Source organism: Lactuca virosa, chromosome 8 (genome assembly GCF_052849685.1).
Source record: "Lactuca virosa cultivar CGN04683 chromosome 8, Lactuca_virosa_CGN04683_v6, whole genome shotgun sequence".
Lineage (NCBI taxonomy): Eukaryota > Viridiplantae > Streptophyta > Magnoliopsida > Asterales > Asteraceae > Lactuca > Lactuca virosa.
The window spans coordinates 305202824-305213467 of NC_136433.1; the positions used below are offsets into that span (position 1 = coordinate 305202824).

Sequence of the window (10644 nt, forward strand, 5' to 3'; positions counted from 1 at the left end):
TCTAGTAAATAAGTCAACAATAAACAATGTGAAGAAGATTAATTTACCTAGAATGGTGAATTACGTAAGCACAAGAAGAATATGAGGAATGTCGGCGAAGAGGGGGGACTAGAGAGAACACGCTCACCTCGTGGGAGATAAAGAAATGAACTAGGTCAAATGGGTTCTTTCTTAAAGCTGTGGTCCCGTGTGTTTCAGGATTCACGTCGTGAATTCTAACTGGTTCACGTCGTGAGTCCGGTCTGGGCTATACAAATGGGCCATTCAATTATATAAGACTGTAACATGGAGTGGGCTGGACTAGTAATGTGCTAAGGGATATATTGTCCGTTTCAACCTGGACTCACGTCGTGAATCATAATGATTCACGTCGTGAATACTGTCTGATCATGAAATTAATTATAAACTCCAAATTTGTCAATTAACTAGATTTTTTTAATTATTACCACTAATTAAACTGGCCCCACTCCAAGTGCTATATTATGTATAAAGTGATTTGGATGATATGATCGATTTCCCTAAAACTAAAAATGCAAAAACTAAAAAGAAAAATAAAGAAAACGCAAACCAAACTCGGGTTGCCTCCCAAGAATCGCTTATTTTTTAGGAGTCTTGATCTGGACTCCGTGCCTCCTACGTTGAATCTCCAGATGAGTCCACCACCTCGATATTTTGCTCCTTCCATCGCCTCTTGTATGCTTGGACTCGTCTAATGTACGCCTTCTTTGAGTTTTCCCTTTTAGCCTTGACTTCGTCTCCATCGAGCTTGCGTTTTATCCCTTTAGTCTCTAATTTGTCTTCACACTTAAGCTCCATAGTATCCTTCTCTTCCTTCACCACTGGACTAGTCACCTTGGAAGTTACCTCATCTTTGCCATCATCACTCGATATTTCATCACTTTCCTCACTTATCAAAGATGTTGGTTTTGTATAGGCAATGACTTTAACGAAAAATGGAACGGATGCTCTTGGTTTAGTGCATTTGACTTGATTAATTATCTTGATTTCTTCCTCCATAAGCTTTTCTAATTCTTCAAGTTCATTATCTTCATCAATATTGAACACTTCACCTTTAACATCATATCCTTTAAATTCATCTTGTATTCCAAAATCTTCCTTATCATCACCAACCCTCAATGTAAGCTTAGATTCACGAACATCAACTAAAGCGCCAGCAGTATTTAGCAAGGGGTGACCAAGAATGATTGGGACATTTACATCCTCCTTCATATCCATGATCACAAAGTCAACTGGGAATACAAACTTCCTAATTTTAACAAGGATGTCTTCTACAATTCCCCTTGGATGTGTCACCGAACGATTGGCCATGTGGATGGTCATTTTTGTTGCCTTCATTTTCTGAATATTTAGCTTTTGGTAGAACGAAAAAGGCATCAAATTTATGCTAGCCCCGGAATCGGCTAAAGCATAAGTCTTCAAATTCTTACCAAACTCACATGGAAGAGTGAGGCGTCCGGGATCTCCCATCTTCTTAGGTAACTCTCCCAATACAGCCCTTGAACTTTGCTCACTAAGAATCACTTGAGAATTCTTCTTTAATTCATGTCGAGTATCTATTAGATCTTGTAGGAACTTCGCGTATTCTGGAATTTTTGATAATGAATTAATAAAAGGAGTATTAATAGGAATATCCTTTATTTGTTGAATAAACTCCAGATGTTCCCTTTCCAGTGGACTAAGATTAGCTCGGGACAGGAATGGCAAAGGCGGTTTATAAGCTGGAACAGATACAAAAAATTTTCTGTTCAGACCGGGTCCATGACGTGAGCATAGCGGGCTCACGACGTGAACTGCGTATTCTAGCAGATTCTTCATTTTCAAGTTTCGGCTTCTTCGGCTTTGGATCGGGCTGCTTTGGTTCCACTTCTAGTGCCTCTAAAAATTCAGAGATTACCTCTTCTTCAGTATCAATGGCCATAACATGCGGTTGAGCTTTCTTTTCGAGAAGTTGTGGAGATAATTTGTTATTCACCAAAGTAGTGAGTTGACCAACTTGGACTTCTAAACTATGAATCGATGCTTGATGATTTCTTAATGAAGCTTGCTGGTCAATCATCATTTTGTGCTGTTCTTTCATCATATTCATGTGTTCCTTTAACACTGCCTCGGTATCATCATGTCTTCTCTCGGATGCTTCCATAAATCGGGTCAACATGTTTTCCAAGTTTACTTTGTTTTTGGCTGGTGGTTGCTCTTTTTGATAGAAGCCTCGGCCTGTCTGCTTAAATTTCTCTTCCTTTTGCTTCTTGTATTCATCATATGGCAGCCACTCTTTCTTTGGTTTTCTCCAATCCTCGTCATACTTATCCCCACTCGAGTAGCAAACTTGAGCCCTTTTGTTCCCATACTCATCCAAGTTACAATCTTTAGTCAAGTGTGGTCCATTACATCGTTCACACCCAACTTTAATTGCATGAATTGATTGGTCCATTTGTGTCAATCTCTGGTCCATAGTATTGAGCATCGCCATCTTAGCAGCCATTTCTTCAGAATGCGTACCCCCACTACCTTTTGCTCCATCTTGTCTTGGGTTATGGTACTCACTAGAGTGTCTTGCGAATTCTTCAACTAACTCCTTGACCTCCCTTGGATTCTTCTTTGTCAATGGCCCTTGAGAGTCAAGGAGTTGTCTTGTCATAACATTAACCCCATCGTAGAAAATAGACATCTCTTGTTGAACATTTAGATCATGTTGAGGATAATTCCTTAACAATCCCTTGTAGCGCTCCCAAGCTTCGTATAGTGACTCCCCCGGCTGTTGCTCAAAGTTGGCTACTGCCTTCTTGAGTTTAGCTATTATGGAAGGTGGACAAAACTGATCTAGAAATTTCTCACGCATTTGAGCCCAAGTAGTGATTGTACCAGGAGGAAGTGCTTTCAACCAGTCTTTTTCAGCTCCTTTGAAAGTGACTGGTAGCATCCTTAGTAAGATGGTGTCTATGTTAACATTCAGGACATTGAAATAGTCAGCAATGTCGTTGACTTCATCTAGATGCTTAAATGCATCCTCATGATCCTTCCCATAAATAGGGATATCCTTTAGTGCAGTGAGGATATGTCCCTTCAGCTCGAATGTGGCAGTGGCAGGTATCGCTAGTTGTACTAAACCTGGACCAACATCTTCACGGATTCGCTTCTTGTAAGCTCCCATTGACATTTCTTCAATGTTTTCCATCTCGTTTCTTGGCTCGTTCTCGAGTTCACTCGTATAAAGTCTAAACTCAGTCTCGAAGTCGTACTCGGATTCGGTTGGGAAAGGTATTTGATCTAAGTTTTCAACTTTGCTCTTGTCCTTTGAAGATGAACTTGACTCTCCCGTTTTCTTCCCCGACTTCTTTGAGGACACTGACTTGAGTTCTTGTAAGGGTGTCTTCTTTGGTGTTTGATCTTCCTTTACATTCTTATCTTTCTTTTTGTGAAGGGCTGACTCTTGATCTTCAAGTGGTGGCACCAAAGGTGTATTGGACCCTCTGGTCATGTACTCCTGAAAAAATAAACAAAATAAAAACGTAAAACTGAACTAAAATAGAAAAGCAAACTAAAAAACAAGAAAACTAGGTTCACAGGATTCACGTCGTGAGCCTGTAAAGCTCACGTCGTGAGTTCTGTAATGCAGAAAAAAATTTGAAACTGAAAAAAATAACTCTTTGCAGGTTTTACCCCACAAAAAGGATCGATTAATTTAATGCAAATAAATTAGCAATTACTAAGCCGTTCCCCGGAAACGGCGCCAAAAACTTGATGTGCACAAAAGTACCCACTGATTTAATAATTTATAACCCAACTAACTTAACTAACTAAAATGCACCTAGGCAGTATACCTAGTCGAATTATAGAATAGTTGGGTAAGTCGGGTGTCGATTACAGGGAACGGTGTTAACTAATTAATCTACTTACTACTAAATTAATCTAATTATTAACATCTTAAAAGGGTTTTATCTGATTTTACAAGATCAGACGAACTTTACTCAAATTCAATCAATTACTAAAAACACTTATGTTAGTTCGAATCCACTTTCCCTCAATGGTTTATAATTTAGCCATGACAATTACTGTTGGTACCAATTAAGATAGTGTTAGTAATTTAGTTCTAAATCTACTAACTTTAATTGATTCATGTAAGTCTATGTATGGTCACACAATAGTTAACACAGAATCAATTATTGAATAAGATTGGAGCCATGTAAGATTGATTAATCAAAACACAATTACAGTCATAATATGAGTTCTCTAGCACAACTTAATTTAATGATTCAATGACTTATCTAAGATTGGTTTGATCTTAGCTCTAATAAACTAGTGTTCACTGAATTATTAGGTATTCAAATTCATGCAGATTTGTATTCACTAACTACACAGAACAAGGATGTAAAGCAATCAAATATTAAATTAAACATGCTAGGTAAAATCCATCAACACAATCATATTACCAACAAGTAAAGTCAAATCTAATGCATCAAAACCATGAGTTCCAGCTTCATCTAGCTAACAGAAGCAGCTAGATTTAGCTGGACATACTAGCAAATAAACAAGCATAAATCAAAGTATAAGACATGTTCAAGTATCAACAATTAAACTAATTATGAACCTCTACTCTTTTGGTGTTGAAAACCTTCTTCCAAGACTTTTCTTCTGCTGAAACTCGTCTTCTGAAACCCTTTTCTCTAGCCAAAAGCTTCTCAAGTCGTAATGAGCAAGAGAATTTATAGTATCTGATTTTACCGAGTTCACGTTGTGAACCATAAGGATTCACGTCGTGAATGCGAGTTTTCCGTATTCGACAAGGACTCTTTCACCCGGATGTATATCTTCTGGAATACTCTGCTCACGTCGTGAACATCTAATTACTCACGTCGTGAGTACGTTTTTTTGCTGAGTTTTTCATCCTTCTTCCCTTCAAGCCTCCAAAGTTCCAAGTATTGTCAGTTCTAGTCCCTCTCTTCGAGAATGCTTTACTTTGGCTGCAAATAACAATTTATCCTTATAAGTACCATTATTCTATGCAAATAACCAAAATATTAATAAAAATGTAAATAAATATTGCCTAAAAATATGTATAAATATGGCAATATCAGCGGAAATGTTCGGGGACGGAGGACGTCATATACAGTATCACAACAATTGTAAAATAGTAATAAAAGCAACAACAACCATTGTATTAATAGTATAATGTTTACATTGTATTCGAATCATATATAACTAACTCCAAAAGTAAATAACATGTAAAGACTTGAAGCTACTATGCTCCATCTTCTAGAAACCGGTGTGTGTACCTGTCTACTAGTGTCCTGAGAATACAAGTAGTTTTGAAAGTGTCAACATTAAAGTTGGTGAGTTCATAAGCGTTTTGTTTTAGAAAACAGGTTCTTTGTTCTTTGTAAAACGTGATGTGATACTCTAGAAAATCCTATATTTTCTGATGTGATGAATGATAAGTAAAATGATTTGTACCAGTTCCTTTATGAGTACTTAGTGTATACAAGGCATATACAATCTAGATCGAACAAACAATCGATTGTGTGGTTCTGCCCCAAGCCCACAACAAAACAAGGAACAGGAAATGAGGCGGAGGCCACACATCCCACTGGTTGTCGGATCCTCATGTATATAACCCTGACGTATTCACTAGGTACTTACAAAGTTAACTGTATTAGTCCTTTGAAATCTGTTGAAAGTGTTCCTCAAGAAAATCTTATATTTTCTTAATAAGAGTATGATAATATCAGTTCCTTCTATGACCACTTAATTTATACCAGCTGTATATAAACCAATATCGAACGGACAGTTAATTGTGTGGATCTGCCCTAAGCCCACAACCAGAAAAGGAACAAGAAATGGGGCGGAAACCACACATCCAACTGTCTATCGGATATTCTTCATATATAACCTTGATGCATAAACTAAGGAAATTATAGAATTAACAATGAATGTTCGTTAGTTGAATGATAAACCGATTTCTTGTAAAATACTGATTTTTGTCCTGGAAAATCCTACATTTTCCATAAAAGTGAGTTGTTGTCTTAACTGTTCCAAAAATGAAAAGTACAAGTATTTTCCATACTTAAGTTGTTGAAGTGTAGCTTTATTATCAAATAAAACTAGTCGAAAATGTGTTGTTCTGTATACTGGAAGTGATGTTAATACCCTCCTGGGTTCACTTAGTACCAGTGTTGCAAATATCGGCCTAGGCGGCCGATTAATCGGCGCCTAGGCGCTTGGCGGTCCTCCACCGTCGACGTTTATAGCTCATCGGACCCTATTATCGGACGTGGTCAAAATTGGTCAAAGACGGAGATTATCGGGTCTAGGCGGGCCTAGGTGGCCTAATCGGTAAAAAAAAATTAATAATAATAATAATAATAATAATAAAACTTTAAGGGCAAAAGTGTCAAATTGTTAGAATTTCTGCTAGGGGTCTTCTCACTCCGTCGCACTCATTTCTTTTCTTTTTTGAAATTCATTCTGTAGTCTGAAGGAACGAAAGAAGGCATGAACTGAAGCTTCTAAAACGACGCCATCTTCTTCTTCGATGCCATCTGTCCCTCCCCCGACACCGTTTTTTCTTCCATTCATGTCGTTACAGTCCGTCAGTCGTCATCCTCGAAGCTAAACCAGTCTTCGCCTTCTGAAGCTTCTACAATAGTCGCCGCCTCCTGTGTGTTATATAGCAATAATCAGGATGGAATCATCGATCATGGAATTCCCACATATCCATCGCCTCATGCTATTGAATTCCCTCAACATTCACAAAGTTCCAAATGCAGTAGACAACAGGTTGCAGGTCCACATCTCTTCCCGATGCTATTGGAACCCATTGCTCATAACACTTTTTTCTCCCCATTTTATGCAGACTTGGATCCAAACGCAATTGTTGGTTATTTAGATCTGATGTATTAGGGATCAAAAGGGTTTTTGTAATCATAGTATCATGTTATAATGTTATATTTATTAATTTTTAGTAACTTTTTAATAGATATAATGTTATATTATTAGGATTAATGTTTTATTTATTATTTTTTTAATAATTAATGGTCCCCGATTAATCCCCGCCTAGCCGATTAATCCCTTTACCCCAGTCCACCGCCGAGCTACCGTCGAGCGATTTCTGCAACCTTGCTTAGTACATACGGGTTATAGAAATCTGGATCGAACAGAAAGTCGATTTGGGTGACTCTGCCCTAAGCCCACAACCAAACAAGGAACAGGAAATGAGGCGGAAGTCACACATCCAACTGCATGTCGGATGTTAATTTCATATCACCCTGATGTATATACTAAGTAATCACATAGTTACTAACCCTGTTGTCTATTTGTTAAGTATATTATTACGTGAACGAGTCGTTGTTTTAGATGTGAGTTCTTATAACCATGCTGATGGAGGATAAACACTACGACGTACTTCGGACGTCGTAAACGTTAATGACGTTTGTCACCCAGGACGACTGTAGCTAATAGTCAGGGTGCGGGATTGTCAGTCCCGTATAGATCTATGCACAAACTCACGCTCTCCCTCCAGGAGACTTTGGTTCCTAAGGTGTAGACTTCCCAGAAGACGTGTCTCACAATTTGATTCTCTCAACGAATTCACGAATAATACAATGAAAATCCCTTTTTGTTAATGACATGTAACTTTGTAAAAATAGTTCGTTCGTTCCATAAACTATACTTAAACTAGTTTATGAATTTGTTTCCGTGTTAAAATCTATGTTTGTAAATAGTTGAGTCTTAACGTGCTTTGTAATTTGTTCGTAAGTCTAGTGGTCACAATGTTTGCCGTGTTTAGTAAGTTTCATGTTCAAATGCATGCGAACGGTAAGAAAATATAATAAAAAAAATCATATTTTTAAACACAAGATAACTTGTGTTTTACTTGTATTCTCCCCCCTGAAAACATTGAAAAAGCTTGGAAAATATGGGGGTATGAACTCATATCTAGTGTGCGTGCTTGATCGGACTCGAAGTGATTGCGAATGTTCCTCGGGTTAGAATACGTAACAGTGGTCGTATCCTAAAAATAATTGTATTCGTCGTCGTATTTAAATTAATAATAAATTAATTTAAATAATAGGTTAAATAATAATTTAATTATATAAAGAAGACTTACAATTTAATTGGAAATGTTTGGAAATAAAGGGGGAAGAGTGCTTTCGGTGGGGAAATGGATGAACTCGGTGGGATAAAGATTTGAAGATTTGAATGTGGTTGATGAACTCGGTGGGAGTTATGAATATGGGATGAAGATGTGAGGGTGTTCTCGGATGAAGATTGAGAGAAAATTTGGCAAGAATTCGATGGCAAAAGTGTGAAATGAATTGGGAAATCGATTATACACATATATATAGGGGGTGTTCGGCCTTATTGGGCCAAAACCTTGAGAATTTGGTCCTTAATGGGCCTTAGCTTTGAGAATTTAGTCCTTCATGACCGAATTCACCCTAAAATCGGTCCTAAGGTCAACCATTTGAGGGGTGTTCGGTTTCTTAGTCAAAAGGCAAGTGAATTCGATCCAATCTCTTTCAAATGAGGTGATTTCGGTTTCTTGGTCAAAAAGGAAAAAAGGGAATTCGGTCAATCCCTTAAGGAATTCGGTTTTAGTGTTTTAATTAGGATTTCATGACTAATTACAACCTTTTCCCCTTTATGTTATCATAATTCATAATTAGTATTAGGCTCTAGAGTTAAGAATGCAATCTTTGATTAATTTAGTGTAAAATGTGATTAAATCATATGTGATTTTTATGTTAAGCTTTAAGCTTTTAGTATTCTTCTTTACTATGAATTAGGTTCTAGAGTGAAGGGTTGCAATACTTACTTAAACTAGAGTAAGTTATGATTAAACTAGTGTGGAATTCATTAACTTTAAATGACTCGAAAGAACGGGTTTTCACATAAAGAGATAATGGAGATTATACATACCCGTAACCACATCAGGGGCTGTACGTGCCTCCTCTGCTGTCAACTGGAAGGCTCTGCTCTTCACCGCTGGCGCCTCTTCCCGGCCCTGACGGCCATCTGTAATCCTCAAAGTGGTAGGAACGGGTGCCACCACCTGCCCTAGCGCTGCTAGACTCGGACACTGGGACTTCTTGTGTCCCCTCTGATTGCAATGAAAGCAAATCAGATCATATGTTGTCATGGTGGTGGTAGTAGTTGTACAATCCCTGCTCATATGCCCAGTTCGGCCGCACTTGAAGCAGCCGGAACTCCCTGCCTTGCACACCCCATCGTGGAACTTGCCGCATTTTCTACAACGGCTGCGGCTCTGCTGGCTCCTAGACCTATGGTCAGACACCTTGGGCTTCTTTCCCGAACCCTCCATGCCAGACGCCACCTCTGGCTTCCTCTTCCTCTCCATCTCTAAATCAATCTCTCTCTCACGAGCCCTCGCTATCATATCCTCCAGCGTCTTGCAGCTGGATCGGCTCACAAACTGTCTGATATCACTCCTCAGCATCTCATGATATTGGGCCTTTTTCATCTCTTCGTCCACCACGTACTGCGGAACGAGAAGGGCCATCTTCCTGAACATGGCGGTAATCTCCGCCACTGTCTCAAACGTCTGTCGGAGATCCTGGAACTCCCTAGAAAGTTGTTGCACCTCAATAACAGGTGCGAACTCGGCCCTGAACCTGGTCGTGAAATCACTCCAGGTCATCGCATCCAACACTGCATCATCGCCAATAGCTCTCCTAACCTCCTCCCACCAGTCACGTGCCCTGTCCTTCAGAAGACAGGACGCAAGCCTAACATTGTCCCCCTCGGGACATTTGCTGGTGCGAAACGCGTTGGCAACATCAGCCAACCATCTGCTGCTAGCGATGGGGTCCTGAGCCCCAAGATAGTCGAGAGCTCCACATGCTCTGAACTCCCGGAAAGTCAGTGTGCGTGAACCCATCATGGCCGCTATCTCAGTACGAAAAGCGCTCAACTTCTCATCCAGAAGCTCTAAAATACCCTCCTTGACCGATCCAAAGATCACAAGAGTCTGCTCTAGAATGCTGCATGTAACCTCACACGAAATAAACTCCCTCGTCTGCTCGTCCATCTGCTCGGATCCTGAGCCTGAGCCTGATCCCTCACCTGAAGTGCCAGTCGGGCTAGGGCGTAGAACCACCATACTGAAAATACACCATAACAAACATCAGTATACTCACCAGATATCAAGGGATCTAACATACTACAAGTTTCCTGGGTTCATCTCATCCATCCTTGGTTCGAGTACGGATCCTCTGCTTTCAGTAGTACGGGCACATACTACCTTCCACATCTATCCGTACATTCCTCAAGAACTGCCTCGACTCCACCAAGTCCTTTCTACTACTACTGCTGATCTCATAATAACTCTTCCTAGGCTTGCCCTAGGGTAACCACCAACCCACTCTCCGCTATCAGCTGCATAAGAAGTCCCTGCTACCTCCCCCTAACTAGCTCGTGAATACTATTACATATCACTAAGACTATATAATTCTTCGAATGAGAGATCCTACCCTACAACGGTTGGACTCAAAAAAGAGTTGCGCAATAGAGCTAGACCTAACCTTCTGAAATTATTTAATCCTCGCAATATGTAATGTAACATATTCACTTACTAATTAGTAAAAGATAACTAGAACTCCTATAAGC

General features: G+C 39.4%; 1 protein-coding gene and 1 non-coding gene across 2 annotated transcripts; one reads left to right on the forward strand and one right to left on the reverse strand.

The window, feature by feature from the left end:
- Positions 1-633: 633 nt before the first annotated feature.
- LOC145131676 (uncharacterized) lies at positions 634-3196 on the reverse strand. Its single transcript, XM_079066333.1, has 5 exons — positions 2348-3196; positions 1804-2266; positions 1513-1604; positions 1071-1359; positions 634-941 (listed from the first exon to the last, which is right to left on the reverse strand). The coding sequence occupies exons 1-5, from the start codon at positions 3194-3196 to the stop codon at positions 634-636; spliced, it is 2001 nt and encodes a 666-aa protein (XP_078922459.1).
- On the forward strand, positions 2706-2812 carry LOC145135355 (small nucleolar RNA R71). The gene has a single exon (XR_013719816.1). It is a non-coding gene; the product is annotated as a small nucleolar RNA R71 (small nucleolar RNA).
- Positions 3197-10644: the final 7448 nt, after the last annotated feature.